Raw genomic sequence first — 18,076 nt, forward strand, 5'->3', positions numbered from 1 at the left:
AATAGTGTTAGCAAACAAGGTTAATAGTAGCGGCAAAATTTATAAGAGAAAAGCTAGGTTAGTAAACTTTTGCGCCTGTTGCTAGACTAGAGTCTTTTAGAATATTGATGGCTTTAGCGGTACAACATAATTTGATTATACATCAGATGGATGTAGCATCTGCTTTCTTAAATGGAAAATTAGATGAGGAAATATATATGGAAGTGCCGGAGTTTTTAGAAAGTTTTCTAAATTATATAATGGAGAAAGAAAAGGGTAATATTAGAAACAAGGCCATTAATATGTTGAAGGATATGCGAAATAAACAACAAAATTGTTGTAAATTAAAGAAGGGATTGTATGGTCTAAAAGAAGCAAGTCGTCAATGGAATAAGTTATTGGATTCTAAATTAAAAGATTTGGGTCTGAAACAGAGTAATTCTGATCCGTGCATATATTTTATTAACGATAAGAATACATTTGCAACGAGACGTATGTGTCTCGTTGCGAGTCGTTCTGTACCTTAGCCCGCACCAATCACCGGTGCGGGATAGCCGCGCGCCAATCCGCGGAATCCAGCCCGAGCGCGGACCAATCACCGTGTGCCGAAGATTCGCGAACGAGCACACGAGGTCCGCGTTCGGGCTATAAAGATCGCGACGGAACCAGCCGAAGCCGGAGTTGGTCTGGAGCAGCTCTCGGGTGAACACCCGGGCCCAGATCCTCTCGCAGCCGCGCCAACTCGTGCTAGCCGCGGTATACTATCGGGCGAACACGACGAGGCGCTGGAATCGGCAGAGCGTAAGTGGGTTTACGTCCCCTACGCGAAACCGAGACCGCGACCAGGATCCTGGGAGGCAGTCGATCACCGGCCTGCTCTTTTCAGAGCACCGAGGATACGACACTCCGGACCGTCATCCCCACCACCTGGACCTGTTCCCGCGTCCCGCTCTCCCCTCAGGGATCCAGCGTCGCGCTCCGCACGTTAGTCGTCGATCGGCCGCAGCAGCGTGTGGAGCTCGCCTCTCGGTATACTACCGGAGACGAGCGCCCTCGCCGGTTTCGGGCCGTAGGCATTAGGTTTACGTCTGTGCCTACGTGCTCGAGCCGCGGTCGGGCGGGGACGACGGGGGGGGGGGGGTTCCGCGGATTCCTTACCCTCTCCTCTCCGCGCCCCGCGTGCCCAGCCCCAGGAAACAACCGATTCACTATCGTTCGCTGGGCCGCGGCGGTTACACCACCTCGAGGACCGGGAGAGTTCGGGACCGCGCCGAGAGCGCCCGAATCAGAACCACGTTAGCGAGTCCGGCTCGCCCGCGCTCCCCGCACACCGCGTCCTCTACACGCGTCGCGACCGTACCCGGACCGCGCCGAGGACGTCCGACGGCAGGCACCGTTCTAGCGAGCACGTCTCGCCCGCGTCGCGTATTCCCCGCGTACACCGTCGAAACTCGAGAAACCGTGCCGGCGTCCCGCGGTTACCGTAGATTATAGTTTCGCGTAGAATAGACCGTTTAGTTAGTGATAAGCCACCCGCGTCAGAATCCACCGTTACGGTCCACTGACCGCTCGTAATTTAACTGTCAATAGGCCCGGGGAGAGACGACCGGCCTTCACCAGCCCGTCGCCGGACCGTCGGGAAATCCGGGTGGATAGCCCACGGACCGCTCCGTTCTGTACAAATTATCTTTCTCAACGTTTATTCAGTATTATTATTTTCTTCAGTATATCGCACTTATCAGCATTTAATTCTTTGGTTTCACTCATATTACACATACTAATTAGCAATAAATCAGTTTATTTACCACCAGACACATCGTGCTTCATTAAACCATTTCCTTCTCCCTCCCCGCCGGACCCTGGTCGCTGAGCGAATCCAGGGGAGGGACCGCGCGCCTCGCTCGCGCCTCACGCAAGCGAGACGCAACCGTTACACATTAATATTAATCCTAGTTTATGTAGATGATATTTTGATTGTGGGAAATAATGTCGAAAGGATTGCAGAAATTAAGAAACGACTGAAAGAAGAATTTGAAATAAAAGATATGGGAGAAGCAAGATATTGTCTAGGTATTGAAATCGTACGAAAGGAAAACGAAATTACATTAATTCAGAGAAAATACATTAAAGATATTTTTGAATAGATTTGAAATGAAAATACGCCTGCTAATATCAATGAGAGGTTTGATTCAGGGGTAAATAACTGTGATGTTCCATACAGGGAACTAATTGGTGCATTAATGTATCTAGCCGTAGTGTCGAGACCGGATATAATGAATAGAGTAGTCTTTTTAGCTCAGTTTACATCAGCGTACAGTAAAGCACATTGGATTGCAGCAAAAAGAGTTTTGGTATACGTAAAACAAACGTCTAACTTAGGTTTAACTTATAAAAGAGGAAACTTTGAAATAAATGGGTACGCTGATGCAGATTGGGGATCCGATGTAACAGATAGGAAATCATATACTGGATATGTTTTTATAATGTGCAATGCTGCGATTTCGTGGAAATCTCAAAAACAAAAGACTGTAGCGATGTCATCGGCAGATGCTGAGTATATGGCAATAGCGGAAACAGCCAAAGAAGCTATACATATTAAGAACTTCCATAAAGAACTTAAATTAAAACTAGATATTAAGATGTTTAATGATAATCAAAGTGCAAATCTACTCGCGCGAGATGCTGTTTTTCATGCGAGATCAAAACACATCGATCTAAGGTATCATTTTGTAAGAGATGTAATTTAAAAAAAATGAGTTTAGTTTAGAATACCTACCAACAGAGAAAATGATAGCAGATGTGTTAACCAAAACTTTATGCAAGCCGAAACATGTATTCTGCTGTAAGGGGATGGGTTTAAAGGAAGTTGAATGAATGCGTTTAAAGAAAACCAAAGAGGGTAATTATTTTATTTTGTTGTCGATACACTGAGGGAGCTATGTTGAGAAAAGTCAATGCATACAGTGAACGAGGTATGCGTGAGACGCGTGAATGGGACTTGAGTGAGAACCACTGTGTTGTCTGTTGTAGATGAATGTTGTGCGATGTCGAGGATTGCTCTCAGTTGGGGTCCGAAGACCTGTGGCCTCTACAGTGGGACCATCTGTCTAGCCGTTCTCTCTATTTGAGGGATGTCACAGGTCTAAAGTCCTCTCGCTCCACCTCCTCGTGGTGGACCCTGGGAACACACATAGTTGTTTGTTGCCAACGGAGCGAGGGGCATTCCGCGGGAAGTAGTCCCACTGATGTGTGAGGCGATGCCGGCGGGATCTTCGGATCCTGGCAGGGCCTCCCATGCCGGTAAGGCTCACACGGAGGGATGAAAACCGCGGGCTCTCAATGTGTCCTGCGAACGACCGGGGAGGTCGCCGCAGGACCCCATACCGTAAACCGGTGATAATGTTTTACCGGAACGGGGGGCTTGCCTTAATCGGCCGGCCTGCGAGAAGGATAAACCTCTATAAAAAGTCTCTATCCCAAGCTATCGTAACGTGGCGATGGGAAACTCTCGGAGTAAGCGCCGGTGGTGGGCGGTGGATGCACTCGCTCATGAGCGTAGTACAACCTCGGGATACCTGCCGACCTCCCATTGTATCTAGGCTTACCGGGGCAAGCGGCTCTGCCCCGGTGGACAACCCCTTCCGCTCGTAGTATTAAGGGTATCGACTGAGGCGCCCCCAGAAATGGGGGCGTAGTAACCAGGCACGATTATGTAACCATGTATATAATTAACGACGTGCCTCGGACAAATCTTGAAGAGGTTGTGGAGGGGTCACCATGCCCGGAAGCGGGAGTGGAGGGAGTGGTGGTGCTTGCACCATCAAATATGTTTGACGCGGTTGTACATACGTTCAAAGCAATGTTGTACCGCCTCGTCCGGGGTTATTGCCGTTACCGTTTGCGTTCAAATTGAAAGAGTTCTAACGAGCTCCTAAGTAGGAAAGGATGGTGGGGATACCCACATATTCCGCGAGGACACCGAGCCGGCTCTGTCTGTCGTGACTCTCGTAACGCTCCGGATTGATTTTTCACAACAAGTTTAGCTAATCGTGCTTCTGAAGCGATAATCACGAGTCTTTCCGACGAAACGAAGTGTTAACTCCAGTTTTTGTACCGCGAGTAAGTGGATATTAAAATAGTTCTTGGACGTCGCAGAAACCCGGCTTCCCCGATTAAACCAGTGTTTTATTTTCACCCACTCAAACTTTCTCCACCACCGATCTGATCCACCCTTTCCAACCCGACTCCTAACGAAGCACCAAGGATCGGGGTAAACAAATATGTTGCCCCTGGCCCTAGTTGACCGGAGGCCGCGCTCAGGCCCCGTTCTGGGAGGAGAACACCCCGGTGCCCGACCTGGAAGATGACCGGATGTCGGTCCGCTCGGCGGTTGCCCGCGGGAACAGGAAGAGCCTGCTGGATTCGGGGAGGACTTCGCCGACCCCGTCGGTGTATAAACGGCCACTATCCGGGAATCTACCCCGACCGGAGATCCGAAGCCTCCTCCCGGGGGAGTTGTCCGCCCTGATCGCGGAGCATGGCCTCGGGATCGGGGATATGGCGGGCAGATGCGGGAACCTGAAGGGTACCTATCAAAAGGCCTTAAAGGACTCCTCCCGCATCATCGTAGAGTCTGTGCGGGAGCTGGAGTTGCGTGGCATCCAGGGGGGACACCCCGCTGCCGGCCCCGTCCCCTCCGACCCGCTAAAGCCTCGCTACGGGAGAGGTGTGCGGCCCTCGAGAGGGAGCTGAGGGAGACCCGTGAGACGCTGCTGGCCATGAAGCGGCTGCGCAACGCTGCCCCCCGGCCGGAAATCCCTGCCCCCAGCACCGGCGGGGACACCACGGCGGTGGGCGCAATGACCCAAATGCAGGCGCTTCTGGAGGCGGGGCTGAGCTCCATCGGCGACGACGAGATGCGGGTGGAGCTGCGGCGCGCAGTTGTGGCCGTTGCCTCGGCCGCGGGCACGCATGGGGCCCACCATCAGCCGCCTCCCGTGCCTCCAGCGCTGCCGACGCCTGCTCCCTTGCCAGCGCCGCCGACGCCGGCCCCTGCCCCGGTGGCGGGAGGGGCCAAGAAGATGAAGAAGAAGAAGAAGAAGGGCGGGAATGCCGCGGGGGGGGGGGGGGAAGCGCCCCTGCTGCCTTTCCGGCCGCGCCCGTTTCGTCGAAGGTCCCCCGTCCAGCTCCACCCCCTGCGCCAGCGCCGGGTACCTCAAATGGGGGAATCTGGGTGAAGGTCCTGGGCAGGAGGGCAAAGGCTGCGGCAGCTTCGAAGTGCGGAAAAGCAACGGCCAAAGTGAAGGCCTCTCCCCGATCGGCGGCAGTTACATTGGCTGTCCCAGATGGGAGTAGGGCCTCTTACGAGGAGGCCGTCAGGAGGGCCCGCCAGGGCATCGATCTCGATGCCCTCTGCATTGGGACCCTGAACTGGAAGTGGGCGGTAAGTGGGGGCCTCATTATTGAGGTTCCTGGTGCCGAAGGAGGCCCCAAGGCGGGTGCCTTGGCCGCCAAGATGACCGCCGTCCTGGGGAGGGGGGGGGTGGAGGTCAGGGTGTCCAGGCCCGTCAAAAAGGCAGAATTCCGCCTGACGGGCCTGGAGGTCTCTGTGACACTACAGGAGGTGGTGGAGGCGGTGGCGAAAGTCGGGGGCTGCACCGCCGAGTCCATGTCCATTGGCGGCCGTGGCCATTGAGAAGGCCGGGAAGGTGCGCGTGGGGCGGTCTACCGCCCAGGTGGTGGTACTGGCTCCACGGCCGATGCAGTGCTTCCGCTGCCTGGCCCTTGGCCATGTCCGGTAGCGATGCACTGCAGAGGTCGACCGCAGCGATCACTGTTACCGCTGCGGGGATGCGAACCACCGGGCGGTGGAGTGTAAGGCTCCGCCCCACCGCGTGATCTGCGCGGCCTTGGGGAGGCCAGCGGGCCACAATGCGGGGAGCAAGGCCAGCCTCAAAGGAGCAGGAACGAATAAAGGGGCAGGGGGGTGGTAATGGTGAAGTGGGGAAGGCTTCTGGTCGTGGGGTGCTACAACTCAGCCAGTTGTGGCTCCGCCGAACTCGGGATGTACCTGGACCGGCTGGGGCTTATGATAGCCCCATATATACCCGGTCCGTTGCTGGTCCCGAGGGACCTGAATGCCAGGTCCACCACCTGGGGAAATACCGGGACCAGCGCCCGAGGTGGAGACCTAGAAGACTGGGCGGAGGAGATGGAGCTCCGGTTATTAAACCGGGCCTCCGTGCCTACGTGCGTGAGGTAGAACGGCTGGTCGACCGTGTGTCCAACTGGCAGGTCTGGGATGGTGAAACGTTGTCGGACCACTGCTACGTCCTGATGGACGTGGCGGTGGCCTCGGACTCGTCGGTGGACACGCCCCTCCGACGTGGCACCCCGTCGGCGCCCAGATGGGCGCTGAAACGACTGGACGGGGACCTACTGAGGGCCGTGATTATCGACTCCGCCTGGCCTTCGGCCAGGGAGCGCGGGGTAGAAGAGGGGGCGTTGCAAATGATTTGCGACGTGGCGATGCCCCGAGTCCGAGCTCAGCCCCCAAGAAAGTCAGTCTACTGGTGGTCGAGGGAGCTGGCCGAATTACGCAGTTCGGCCGGCCGAGCCCGCCGCCGGTACACCCGCACCCGTCTCCGCCATTTTCTGGGCGGCGACGCGGAGCCGAGGGTCGCCGAGCTGTACAGGGAGTACAGATCGGCGGCCGTGACCCTCAAGCGTGCGATAGCCGCTGCTAAGGCCAAGGCCTGGGATAAGCTCCTGCTCACCCACCGTGACGACCCATGGGGACGCCCGTACAAGGCGGTGCTTGGGAAGCTCCACCCCTGGGCGTCCCCGGTCACGGAGAGGTTAGACCCGGAACTCCTGGAGCGCGTCGTAGATACCCTCTTCCCCCTCAGTGATAGGGAGGAGGGGAGGTGGGAACGCGCCCCGGATCCGATCATGGGATGGTCGGACGACTTCCGGGTCAAGGATTGGGAGCTGTACCCGGCCGTCCGGGAGCTGCCGGCTGGGGGCAAGAAGGGCCCCGGCCCTGACGGGGTTCCAGGTGGTGTAGCGGCCTTAGCCCTAGAGGTCCTCGCCTCGACGTTCAGGAGCGTCTCCCGAGGGTCTTCCCTACGATTTGGAAAGGTGCGTGCCTGGTTCTCCTCCACAAGGAGGGAAAACCCGCAGAGTCTCCCTCTGCATACCGGCCGGTGTGTTTACTCGACGAGGCGGGCCAGCTGTTCGAAAGAATAATTGCCGCCCGCCTCGTCGGGCATCTGTCGCGGGGTGGTCCTGACCTGAGCGACTGCCAGTATGGATTCCGGAGGGAGCGCACGACTATTGACGGGCTGAAGCGTTTGCGCCTCCTCCGGGAACGAGCTGTCGCTCGGGGCGGGGTGTTGATCGCTGTGTCGTTAGACATATCCAACGTATTCAACGCCCTGCCCTGGACGGAGATAATGGGGGCGCTGGACCATTTCCAGGTGCCCCCTTATCTCCGGGAGGTGGTCGGCGACTATCTTCGCGGCAGAGAGGTGGTGTTCACTGGCCGGTACAACACCGTGCACTCGAGGGAGACGCACCGCGGCGTCCCGCAGGGGTCGGTCCTCGGGCCGCTCCTGTGGAATTTGGCGTACGACGCGGTGCTGCGGGTCATCCTCCCCCCGGATACGGGTGTCATCTGCTATGCGGATGACACCCTGGTTTATGCCGGGGGGACTGGAGGGTGACCAGGCACCTGGGAGAGGCTGCCCTGGACTGCGTGGTCGGGCGAATCCGAAGAATGGGGCTAACCGTGGCCGCCGCAAAGACCGAGGCGGTGTGGTTATACGGACCGTCTCGGTCGTGGCGGCCACCCCGTGGTCAGGACCTCTGGATTCGCGTCGCCGAAACGTCCGTCGAGATCGGGCCCAGGATGAGGAACGTGGGCCTGGTCATAGACGGCCGCTGGCGATTCGAAGGACACTTCGAGCTCTTCGCCCCCCGACTGGAGAGGACGGCAGCCGCCTTAGCGTGGCTGCTGCCCAATATCGGGGGCCTGAGTTGAAAGTCCGCCGCCTCTATATGGAGGTGGTTCGGTCGATCGTCCTGTATGGGGCACCCGTATGGCACCGCTCCCTCGCGGTCGGCCGGCGCAGCCAAGCACTCTTGGAAAGAGTGCTGCGCCGACTAGCTCTGCGGACCATACGGGGTTACCGCACCATCTCCGCCGAGGCGGCGGGACTCCTCGCCGTGGTTCCACCCTTCCATGTTGTGGCGGCGGAGCGGGCGAAGCTATACCATATCGCCCGCTTCTTCCGCCGCCCGCCGGGGGTGGACCTCACGCGCGAGGAGGAGGCTCAGAATCGAGGCCGGGACGGACATGTTCGCGGAGTGGAGGGCCCTTTTGGCGTCCTCCGCGCGTCCGATTGTCCGGGCCCTCCTGCCCATATTCGATATATGGTGGAGGAGGCGGGAAAGGTTGACCGTCCGCCTCACGCAGGTGCTCTCCGGCCACGGTTGCTTCGGAGAGTACCTGCACAAGATGGGGCGGCAGCCGACTGCGCAGTGCCACCACTGCGGCGAAGATGTCGACACGGCGCGGCACACGTTGGAGGAATGCCCAGCATGGGCAGGGCCGCGTCGTGTCCTGAGTGCCGCGGTGGGCGGATGGGACCTCTCGCTGGCGGCCGTAATCGACCACATGGTCGGCAGCAAGGGGTCGTGGATAGCGGTGGTCTCCTTCTGCGAGGACGTTATGTTGCAGAAGGAGGCCGCCGAGGGGGCCCGGGAGCGTGACCCGGGCTCGGCCAGGAGTGTCGGCCAGACGTGTGCCCCCCACGAGGGGCGTGGCGAGGGAAGGGAGGGCGCGGGGGTCTCCCCCGCGTCTACTGGCGCCCCCGGAGAGGGGGGCGTAGTTGGGTCGGCACGGCGGGACTCCCAGCGCCATGATGTACCCCCACCATTGGGGGCGGAGGATTTGGGGGCCCGGGATGCGACCTGACCCGGGCCCCCGGGGGGGAGCATAGCTCTTCCCGTGATAGGGCGACACCCCCCGGGAGTATTCTCGGTGTGGGGGGTGCTGGTCCGTCCCTCCCCAACAGGGGAGAGGGATCCGTGGGGGTTTTGGGTAGGGAGGGTCGGGGCGTGCCGGATCGCGTCTCCGACGGCCCTTCTTTCCGGTGGCGGCGTCTTCTTGCCTCGACCGGAGCTGTTTCCTTCGGGATACCGGCCCCGAGCGGGGCACGAAGACTCCGGGAGTTGTGGGTGGACCGAGCTGGGGCTCGAGAAGCCCAATCCGAAGGCTCCAGGGATGGGGACACCGGGAGGGTCCCTCCGCCCGGGGTCTTATAGTGTAGGCTATGGAGGAGGCTAACCCTCTCCCCGGGTAGTATGTTAGCTGGGAGATGCCCTGTTGAGTACTCGCGTGATCCAGGCACCTCCCCTTTAGCTTAGGTGGGCGTGGGTTTTTAGTGGGTAGTCTCTGGGGATCCCCCCCCCCCCCAGATATAGTCTCACATAACCCCGGCTTCCCCCATGGAGTCGAGGCATGCGAAAAGCATTTTCCCAAGAAAAAAAAAGGTATGCATCGACCCTAACTCGGAAAAAGATCCATTGCACACGAGCTAGTGTTCTGCCGAGGTTTTTCAGGGTAAATCGTGACCCCGTAAGCGCTCGTTAGTTGGTTCGATTTTTCAAAATAAGCGATTAGGCGTGTGGCGAACGCCGCCGCGTATCCGCGTAAAGAAATGTGTAAGCACAATTCCTCTTACGCAAACACATTTTATTAAAACGTTGGACTACAGTGTTTTCTACGTCGGTACATTTATAGACGTCACATTAATTTGACGTACATACATTTTATTTTCTGTGCATAAAATGCGAATTGGTTGTGCGCGATTCCGGCAGTCATGTTGCATATACGCATCTTTTATGAATACTTTGAACTTGTGAGAATTTCATGCAACATTTGTGGAGACAATGAATATATAGAAACAATTTTATAGTGTTCGTATGTAAATTATTTATGTGAGCCTGATCGTAATGTGAAAAAATATTGATCGCCTCCCCCTCCCCTACTCGATAATACCATAGGGAGGATATTAAATCAATGTCGTCCAACGATTAATTTGTGGATCCTTACGGCCGCTATTAGACTGGGCTTCACTTTACTGGTGGCACAACATCGGGTACAAACTAATGGCATCACCGAATTGAAGGGCTTTAATAAATTGGCCACTGATGGTTCTACCGTAACAAGAAACGCGTTTATTTCCCGCTGTCGATGCAACGCTGCGTTGTGCTATTGTACAAGGAAAATGGCATCACGACTGAACTCCACGGATTTAATTTTACAGTTTTATTGCTGCAATCTTCAGTTCTGCGATCGCTAACCAGATCGGCAACAGTTACCGTAGTCTAATAGGTTTTATTTGCTTAAATGTCCCAAGACGTGCCGAGCCAAAGGTGGAGCATCTTGATTACGCCACCAGTGGCCTAATCTAATAGCTGCCTAAAACATATTAACCTCGCTGTGGTGCCAAATAACAACCGAGGTAAACATATATCTGTCATTTGATACGTGACTGTTGGCCGCATCCACGGCCTACCCAACGTAAACTTTTATTGGACGGGTTGCAGCATTTCAGGCAGTTTTTTAATTCTTAATAACTAAAAAACGAAGCCAGAATCGCAATTTTTATTCTTCATTTTTGTCTTACATTGTCATGGAGAACATGTGTCTGTTTCATTTTCCCCCACTTGTTGCCGAATATCCAATATAGTGAAAGTATTTCAGACGTGTGCTTGATTTATGCTTTAATTATAGGGAAGTATTAACAAAAATACCATTAAAACTTCAAAACATAGTAGTACTTTCGTCATCATTGTGGGAAAATTAATAAAAATTGACTTTCAAATCACACATTAACTACTACTGTTATAGAATTAGAAATTAAAAAAATTATTTTACGTACCAACCAGAACTTTTCAATGCTGCCAGCATAAGTTTGACAAGGGCACCTAAAATGTAATGATTCATAATAATTTATTATCTCCAAAAGCTTTAGTACAATAACTATACATAACTGCATGATTATTACTACGAGAAATATGTTTAAATAATCATATAATATATTTATAATAGTGATAACGACGTTCTTAAAGTTTCACAATAGAAACATGAATTCTTAAATCAAAGGTACATTTATTTAAGATCCTCGACAGAAATATGAATTTTTTGCATTAGAAAATCTCTTGTGAGCTTAATTACAACATAATGAAGTACATTACAGAATAAAGTGTACATTAATGAAAGGAACAGAAAGACTGAAGTAGACTTAAAATAACAAGAATGTTAATAACATTGGGAGGGAGAAGAAAAAGAAAAGAGAGGGAGAGGGAGGACACTTAAACATTGTAACTATTAAAAGATACAATACATAGGATACGCACGCCATTATATTAGGTTCAGTTATTAAAGAAACTACGTTTAACGGCAATTGAAATCCTGTTTTGGTAAGATTTTGGGCATGATTAAGCGTTTCATTGTCTAGGTCAGGCTTGGCAATTAATTGCCACGATCCAAGGCTTTCTCGAAGGTCTGGGAGCTGTGGGTGGACCTAGCTGGGGCTCGGGAAGCCCAATCCGAAGGCTCCAGGGATGGGGACACCGGACGGGTCCCTCCGCCCGAGGTCTTACAGCGTAGGAAATGAGAGGGGGGCTCGCCCCCTCCCTGGGGTAGTATGTTAGCTGGGAGGTGTCCTGTAGAATACTCGCGTGATCCAGGCACCTCCCCTTTAGCTTAGGTGGGCGTGATGTTTTAGTGGGTAGTCTCTGGGGATCCTCCCCAGAGGTAGTCCCATATAACCCCGGCTCTCCCCAGGGAGCCGGAGTATGCGAAAAGCATTTCCTCACGAAAAAAAGGCTTTCTCGAAGGTTACAGCCCTTTGACCCCACCGCGCGTCTCGCTCCCCATGACGATCCAAGTTCTCGAGTCACCTCAGGCCCGTACCATATCAACTGCGCGTGGCACATTAAGGCAGCGGAACCGATCCTGCCTCCCGATGCAAAAATGATCGTCACGCTATGAAAGAACGAACGGCCGCTAGAAGCTAAATAGTAACATTTGTGTCCAGTAGGGGAGCTAGAAACGTTTTCCACAGTTCAGTATCGAGCAACACACTGTATTGGTAAAACAGCGGAAGAGAGAATGTACGAACGTACGGCAACGTGGATGGCGCTGTCGTAGCTTCGTTCGAATAGCCGTACCACGGCACACTCACACACCGCCTGGTCCGCGTGTACGTGTACCGACGAGGGTTGAAAGGGTCTCGAATTCCGCAACCCATTTCTCGATAATACAAAAAGACGTCGACTTCATAAGTAAAAGAATCCTGGCAACACACAGGTGACTAGTCAGGAGACATCGAGAAGATTGAAAGATGCAAACTCCTGAGCCAGCACTTTTAAAAACAAAGGACTGGCCACCTTATAAAAGGGAATCAACTCCTCAAAATCAGTTCAGTCAGTCAGTACAAATCCATTAATATTAATTTTATTTAATATTAATAACAGTTCTCTTTTAAAATCCACGAGTTTTGGCAAATAAGTTCCGCGAAGTGCTTGTGAGTGCCCAGCGTCCAGCGACTACAACTTGTCAGCGCCTCCGCCAAAATCAGCGACTCCGACTACCACTTGCTAGCGCCCTCCAAAAATCAAGCGATTACAACTTGCGAGCGCCCTCTAGAAAACACCAACTCGGTAAACTAATATTATTGTTATAAAGCGAAACACTTGTAAGCCCTCTAGTATATGCGCTAGCTATATAAAATCCTCACTTGTAAAATCAAACTTTGAATATCTGATTCAGCACTTAATTCTGAATAAATCGAGAATTTTGTTGTTTTTGTAAAAATACGGGTACAACTTGTTTAACCAATCCTCAATTTCCCGAACCGTAGCCGGTGAATGCAGGTACGTTCGAAACTGCGCCTTATCCCCGGGAAAATTATAATCCGCCCCACCTGGGACGTAACATCCCGCATACCGCAGGCCGGCCCGACAATACATACAGAAATCCATATAAAATGCGGAACGGCCTGGCCGTTCGGTGTGCCGGTCGTTGGGTGTAACATCATGGAGGGTCAGGTACATCGGTGAGACAATACTAATGCAATGTCATAATTTTTTGGTTTTTCATTATTTTTTCATGAAACCTCTCTCAACGCATTCGTGGAATTTTTCTCATAAAAATGACACCAAACAAGGTATAATTTGCGTCATATTTACAATGCATTCGTACATTTGTTCGAAGCGACGATGTTTCAGATTTTAGAGAATGACTGTGTTTTGCACCAAGGTTGCAGGAAAGTTCTTTCGTCTTCGGCGGGTCAGTGTCGTGGGAGGGCTAATTTATCACACCCTCCAGTGTCAATGTCACGGCGCGGCCCATCGGCGCAAGATGCTAATGCGCAACAGGTTGCTTTCGAACCATTAGAGATATTGAATCCAAATTTTTACTGAAAATATGTAGTATGCGTTCACTTCTATCTAGAGATAAAAACTAGAAAAAAATCAATTTTTTAAATATAGTTTGTCAAACTATTTGTTACATTTTGTAAACAATAATTTTTAGGGATTTTTTAGGGATTCAGCATGTTAGGATGATCTTTTTATCTAGTGCCAACCATTACTGAAAATTCACATCCCTGTATTATCGAGAAATGGGTTGCGGAATTCGAGACCCATTCAACTCTCGTCGGTACACGTACACGCCGAGTTCCCATAGCCTCCCTGACAAACGATATGCTGCCGAATATTGCTAATCATTTCTCGATGATGCAAAAGTAGGACTTCTGAGGGACTTTTCACCCTAGATTGAATTTTTATCTAGCGCTTTTGTATCCCGTATCCTTGCAAACCTCGTGTACGTGTGCGGAACTAGGGAGGGGATGCACCCACACAATCTTGAGCCGTGGCCCCCGCCTATATCATTAAATATTATTTCTTTCACTTTCGTCTTTGAAAGAAAACTTCCTATGCAACAAAGATCTCCACACGATTTTAACCGGCCCACAGTGTGTCGAGTATATGGGAATTCGGGAAAAAAGTCATAACTCTTAAATTATGAAATTTTCGAGTAAAGTACCTTAATACTTTTTGAAATAAAATGCAAAGGCGAATCGATTGGTATATAAAAAAATTTTTTTTTTATTTATTAAAAAAAAATTTTTTTTTAATTGCGATAACTCTTATGTTTTAATAAATTCTTATGTTTTTTTTACTGCATAAAACGTAGTTTACAATTTTAACGAAAATTTAAAAAAAAAAGTACAATACTGTATACATTACTTATTCAAATCTTCACAAGGAGGAATTAAAACTTAGGAATCCTTAAGAGAATTCCTTTATTTTACCTAGAAATAAATAAAATGAATAAATTAACATAGATAATATGTTATTAAATAATATGTGTACGTACTATACTACTTCAGCTTCACTATCATCAGAACAAGTGTTTGAGTTGGAATCTGATAAGTAGGATGTTTCATTTAATAATAAATAGTCTCTTATATGTGCTGTAACAGACCTGGCTGCGCCAGGCCTGTTCCGAGCCGAACGCGGCCGACGGATACCGAGATCCGCCGGCACCCGCGAGCGCCCCTCCGATCCCCGCACCACCGAACCGATCTTGGCGGGAACCGGAACCCGCCATGACGAAGTACCGCCGCGCCGGATACCGGACGACGCCGGAAAAACCGGCCGCGAACCGTACCGCACCGCACCCCTCGCCGTGAAGACGAAAGAGCCGAGCCGGAAAACGGTCTTTTTGGCTCTCCGCCACGCGCAAGTACGGACGCATGCGACGAGAAGTGCGAACCGAACCGAACGCGAACCGCCGGATCCCGCCGAAGACCGCTCTGCCGCGACCCCGAAGCCGCCGGAGTCTAACACGCGTAGTCCGCGTAAAAGTAGCACCGATAGTTTACCCGGGAGTGCACCGACGTGTGTCTGCAGACCACCGCACCGGCCACGCCGCAGCGTGCCGCGCCTCCCGAAGCGCCGACCCGACCGCCGAGCGATCGAGACCGGATCCAGGGTGAGTAGCCCTCCATTCTATCACCCGATACCTCCGTTCCCGTCCCCACACCCACGGAGAGCGAACCACCCGCGACCGGCACCACGCCGGCCGTCCTGGGGCACGGGCTCTCCGCCCGCCGAAATTACCCTGGTCCGGATACGCCGCCGCGTACGGCCCCGACCCCGCCGTGATCCGAGTCACGAACCGCGACCGCCGACCGCCGAAATGCGAAGCCGGGACAGTGACGAACGTTCCGCGTGAACGTGACACGGAACCGTCCTGATCGACCGCCCGCGCCCCGCCGTGACCCTCGCGTTATCCCGTCGCGAACCCTGGCACGGCGAGCCAAATCCGGCCGCGAGGAAAAAGTTGTACGAGATCCGCCGGGAAACGGACTCGTTACAGTGCAAAATCCTTTTTTTCTTTTTTCGTAAGTTTTTTTTTATAATGGGCAATAATTGGATCCGACTCCAGTAGAAGACGATTTAATAGGTCTTTATTTGAATTTTCTCTTGATGTCTTGCGGGTATTATGTTCCCGAAAATATTTTATATTTTTATGTTGAGCCTCTAGAGCTTCTTCGGATAATTTGCCAATAGGAACAATTGTATTTTTAATAATTTCAACTGCATGGAAAAGTAATTTATGCGTAGTTACCGGCATCACATACCAATTATAATGTTTTAAATATAATTCTCTAGCTTCTTGAATTATTTCTTGGAATTTAATAATATTTATATTTTCTCCGCTTGAGCAAATGTGAGCAGATTTAAACCAATGCGAAATTAAAGTTTAATGTGCCACCAATTACTGTAAAAAAATTCACGGGTGTACTCTGATGTACTTTTTTTAAAACTCTAATCAAAGTTGATAAATGTTAAACATAAAAAATTAGGACAAACTGTGCGACGAAACGGCGAAAATCCGCGTTCCGTCGCGAGCTCGCACAACGGGCCCAAGTGCGAGCCAATCCGCAACCGTCCCGAGCGCGAACCAATCAGAGCACGCCGCCGCTTCGCGAACATTTCGCGAGACGGCGCGCTCCTCGTAGTCCGCGCTTTCTCCATAAATATCGGAGCAAACCGCGTTTAGGTCGGAGTTGGCTGGGAGCTGCTCAGCGGGAACCATCCCGAGCTCCTGACCACTCTCAGCCGCGTGTAAACACGCATACTACGGCTTCTTCCGTGTGTGTGTGTGCGAGCACGCTGGTGCTAGGTGGGACACGTACTATGGCTTCTTCCGTGTGCGTGCGACACCAGTACCGCGAGGAAGTCTCGAGTGAGCAGACGGACGGGAGCAGTGTCTCCGGGCGCTACTGCTCGTCGCGCGCTCCAGCTCTCTCCCCCCTTCCCGATTCCTTTCCGCCGATCCTGCGAAATTCGCTCACCGGTCCGCGACCAGGCGTCTCGTCACATTCGTGACAGTCCTCGTCGGATCGCAGCCGCGTCCGGAGCTCGACCTGTACGAGCCACGACGTTGGTGACGGGAAGCTCGTTCTCTGGGAACGTCCGGGTGCGAGCGACCCCCACCGCGATCTGATTTGGGGACGACGAGTGGGGCGTCCCGTCGGTCCGGAGTCGGAGCGGATTCGCGGCCACCGTGCGCTCGGCCGCCAGCGAGGAAGCACCAGTTCACTAGAATCTCGCCGAGCCGCGGTGGTTCCTACCGACCACCCGTAGATACGGAATCCGAGGAATCCTTCGCACCGCGTTACCGCCGTACAAAATAGCGAATCCTGCTCGTTCGCGTTTCCGCCGTAATAGCGAATCCTGCTCGCTCGCGTTCCCGCCGCGATAGCGAATCCTGCTCGCTTCGCGTTTCCGCCGTAATAGCGAATCCTGCTCGCTCGCGTTCCCGCCGTAATAGCGAATCCTGCTCGCTCCGCGTTACCGCCGTATTAGCGAATCCTGCTCGCTTCGCGTTCCCGCCGTAATAGCGAATCCTGCTCGCACCGCGTTACCGCCGTATTAGCGAATCCTGCTCGCTCCGCGTTCCGCCGTAATAGCGAATCCTGCTCGCTCCGCGTTCCGCCGTATTTTCCGCGTGTATTAGGTTTAAGATAAATTAGTGTTAGAATAACGTGCCGTTTCCTCGTGCTGATTACAGCCAGCCGTCGCACCGGAGCCCGCCAGCCGGGAACCGTCAACGCTACCCGGGGCGAATCGCCGCCGGCAATAAACATATCTTTCGTATTCTAAAACGTCTCCGATTATTTCACCCGCTGTCCTCTCCGCTGACCCTGGCCGCTGAGCGAATCCAGGAGAGGACAGAACTCCTTCCTTCCACGACTAACGCTCGCGAAGGGAACGCAACCGTTACAACTGCGATAATTTAAAAAAACTTTTTGGGAGATTGAAGGTCTAATAATGCTAAACACACCCTGTAAAAATCAAATTAAAAAACCAAATAGCTTGCGAGGGACGCATGTTTTCAAAAATGCGCGGAATTTGACAGTGAAGTTTCAGCCTCAATTTTAATAACAAATTGATTTATTCAGTTAAAATTTAAGGCAGTTTTAGAAACTACGTTTTGTTACGAACATTTTAGGATACATAAATTTGCAGATCTTACACTTTGATTTTCGGACTTTTTTCCATTGGACGACACACTGTGCGGCCCGACAATTTCAATGATATTAATAAAAAAAATCGATATTAAATTTGCACAAAGAAAATAATATGTATTTATCTGCTGTGACGTTGCAAAATTTGCGACGCCACTGTACCGCTCAGAGAGAAAGAGCGGAGGGACCGGACTGCCGAGAATAACGTTATCGCCAATAGTACGGCGGCTCGATAGGTCAGGAAGCGCTCCCCGATGAACTTCCGGATCGATCTTAGATCGAATTTTGACAGATTTCGCGCGCGCCGAGCACGGCCAAGTTTCACAGACGTGCTAACGGCACCAACATGCCTCCCGACGATACCGAAGGGCGCCTCTCTTCGCGGGACTATCCATCGACGTACCATGGCCAATATGAGAAATCCGGTGCACCGGTCAATTCGGAGAATGGAAACGCCACATACGGGCCAAAAAACCCGG

At 52.4% G+C, this 18,076-nt stretch overlaps 1 protein-coding gene and 1 long non-coding RNA gene across 2 annotated transcripts in view; both read right to left on the reverse strand.

The window, feature by feature from the left end:
- The window catches only part of LOC143363226 (mitochondrial inner membrane protease ATP23 homolog), a 124,248-nt gene that overhangs the window by 63,385 nt on the left and 42,787 nt on the right, over positions 1-18,076 (reverse strand). Inside the window, exon 2 of the mRNA XM_076803836.1 lies at positions 10,929-10,974. Within this exon, the coding sequence (XP_076659951.1) occupies positions 10,929-10,974 (46 nt within the window). The remainder of the gene's footprint in view (positions 1-10,928; positions 10,975-18,076) is intronic.
- On the reverse strand, positions 2,182-3,015 carry LOC143363216 (uncharacterized). The gene is made up of 2 exons (XR_013083774.1): positions 2,793-3,015; positions 2,182-2,645 (listed from the first exon to the last, which is right to left on the reverse strand). It is a non-coding gene; the product is annotated as an uncharacterized LOC143363216 (long non-coding RNA).

This window comes from Halictus rubicundus, unplaced genomic scaffold (assembly GCF_050948215.1).
Source record: "Halictus rubicundus isolate RS-2024b unplaced genomic scaffold, iyHalRubi1_principal scaffold0028, whole genome shotgun sequence".
Classification (NCBI taxonomy): Eukaryota; Metazoa; Arthropoda; class Insecta; order Hymenoptera; family Halictidae; genus Halictus; species Halictus rubicundus.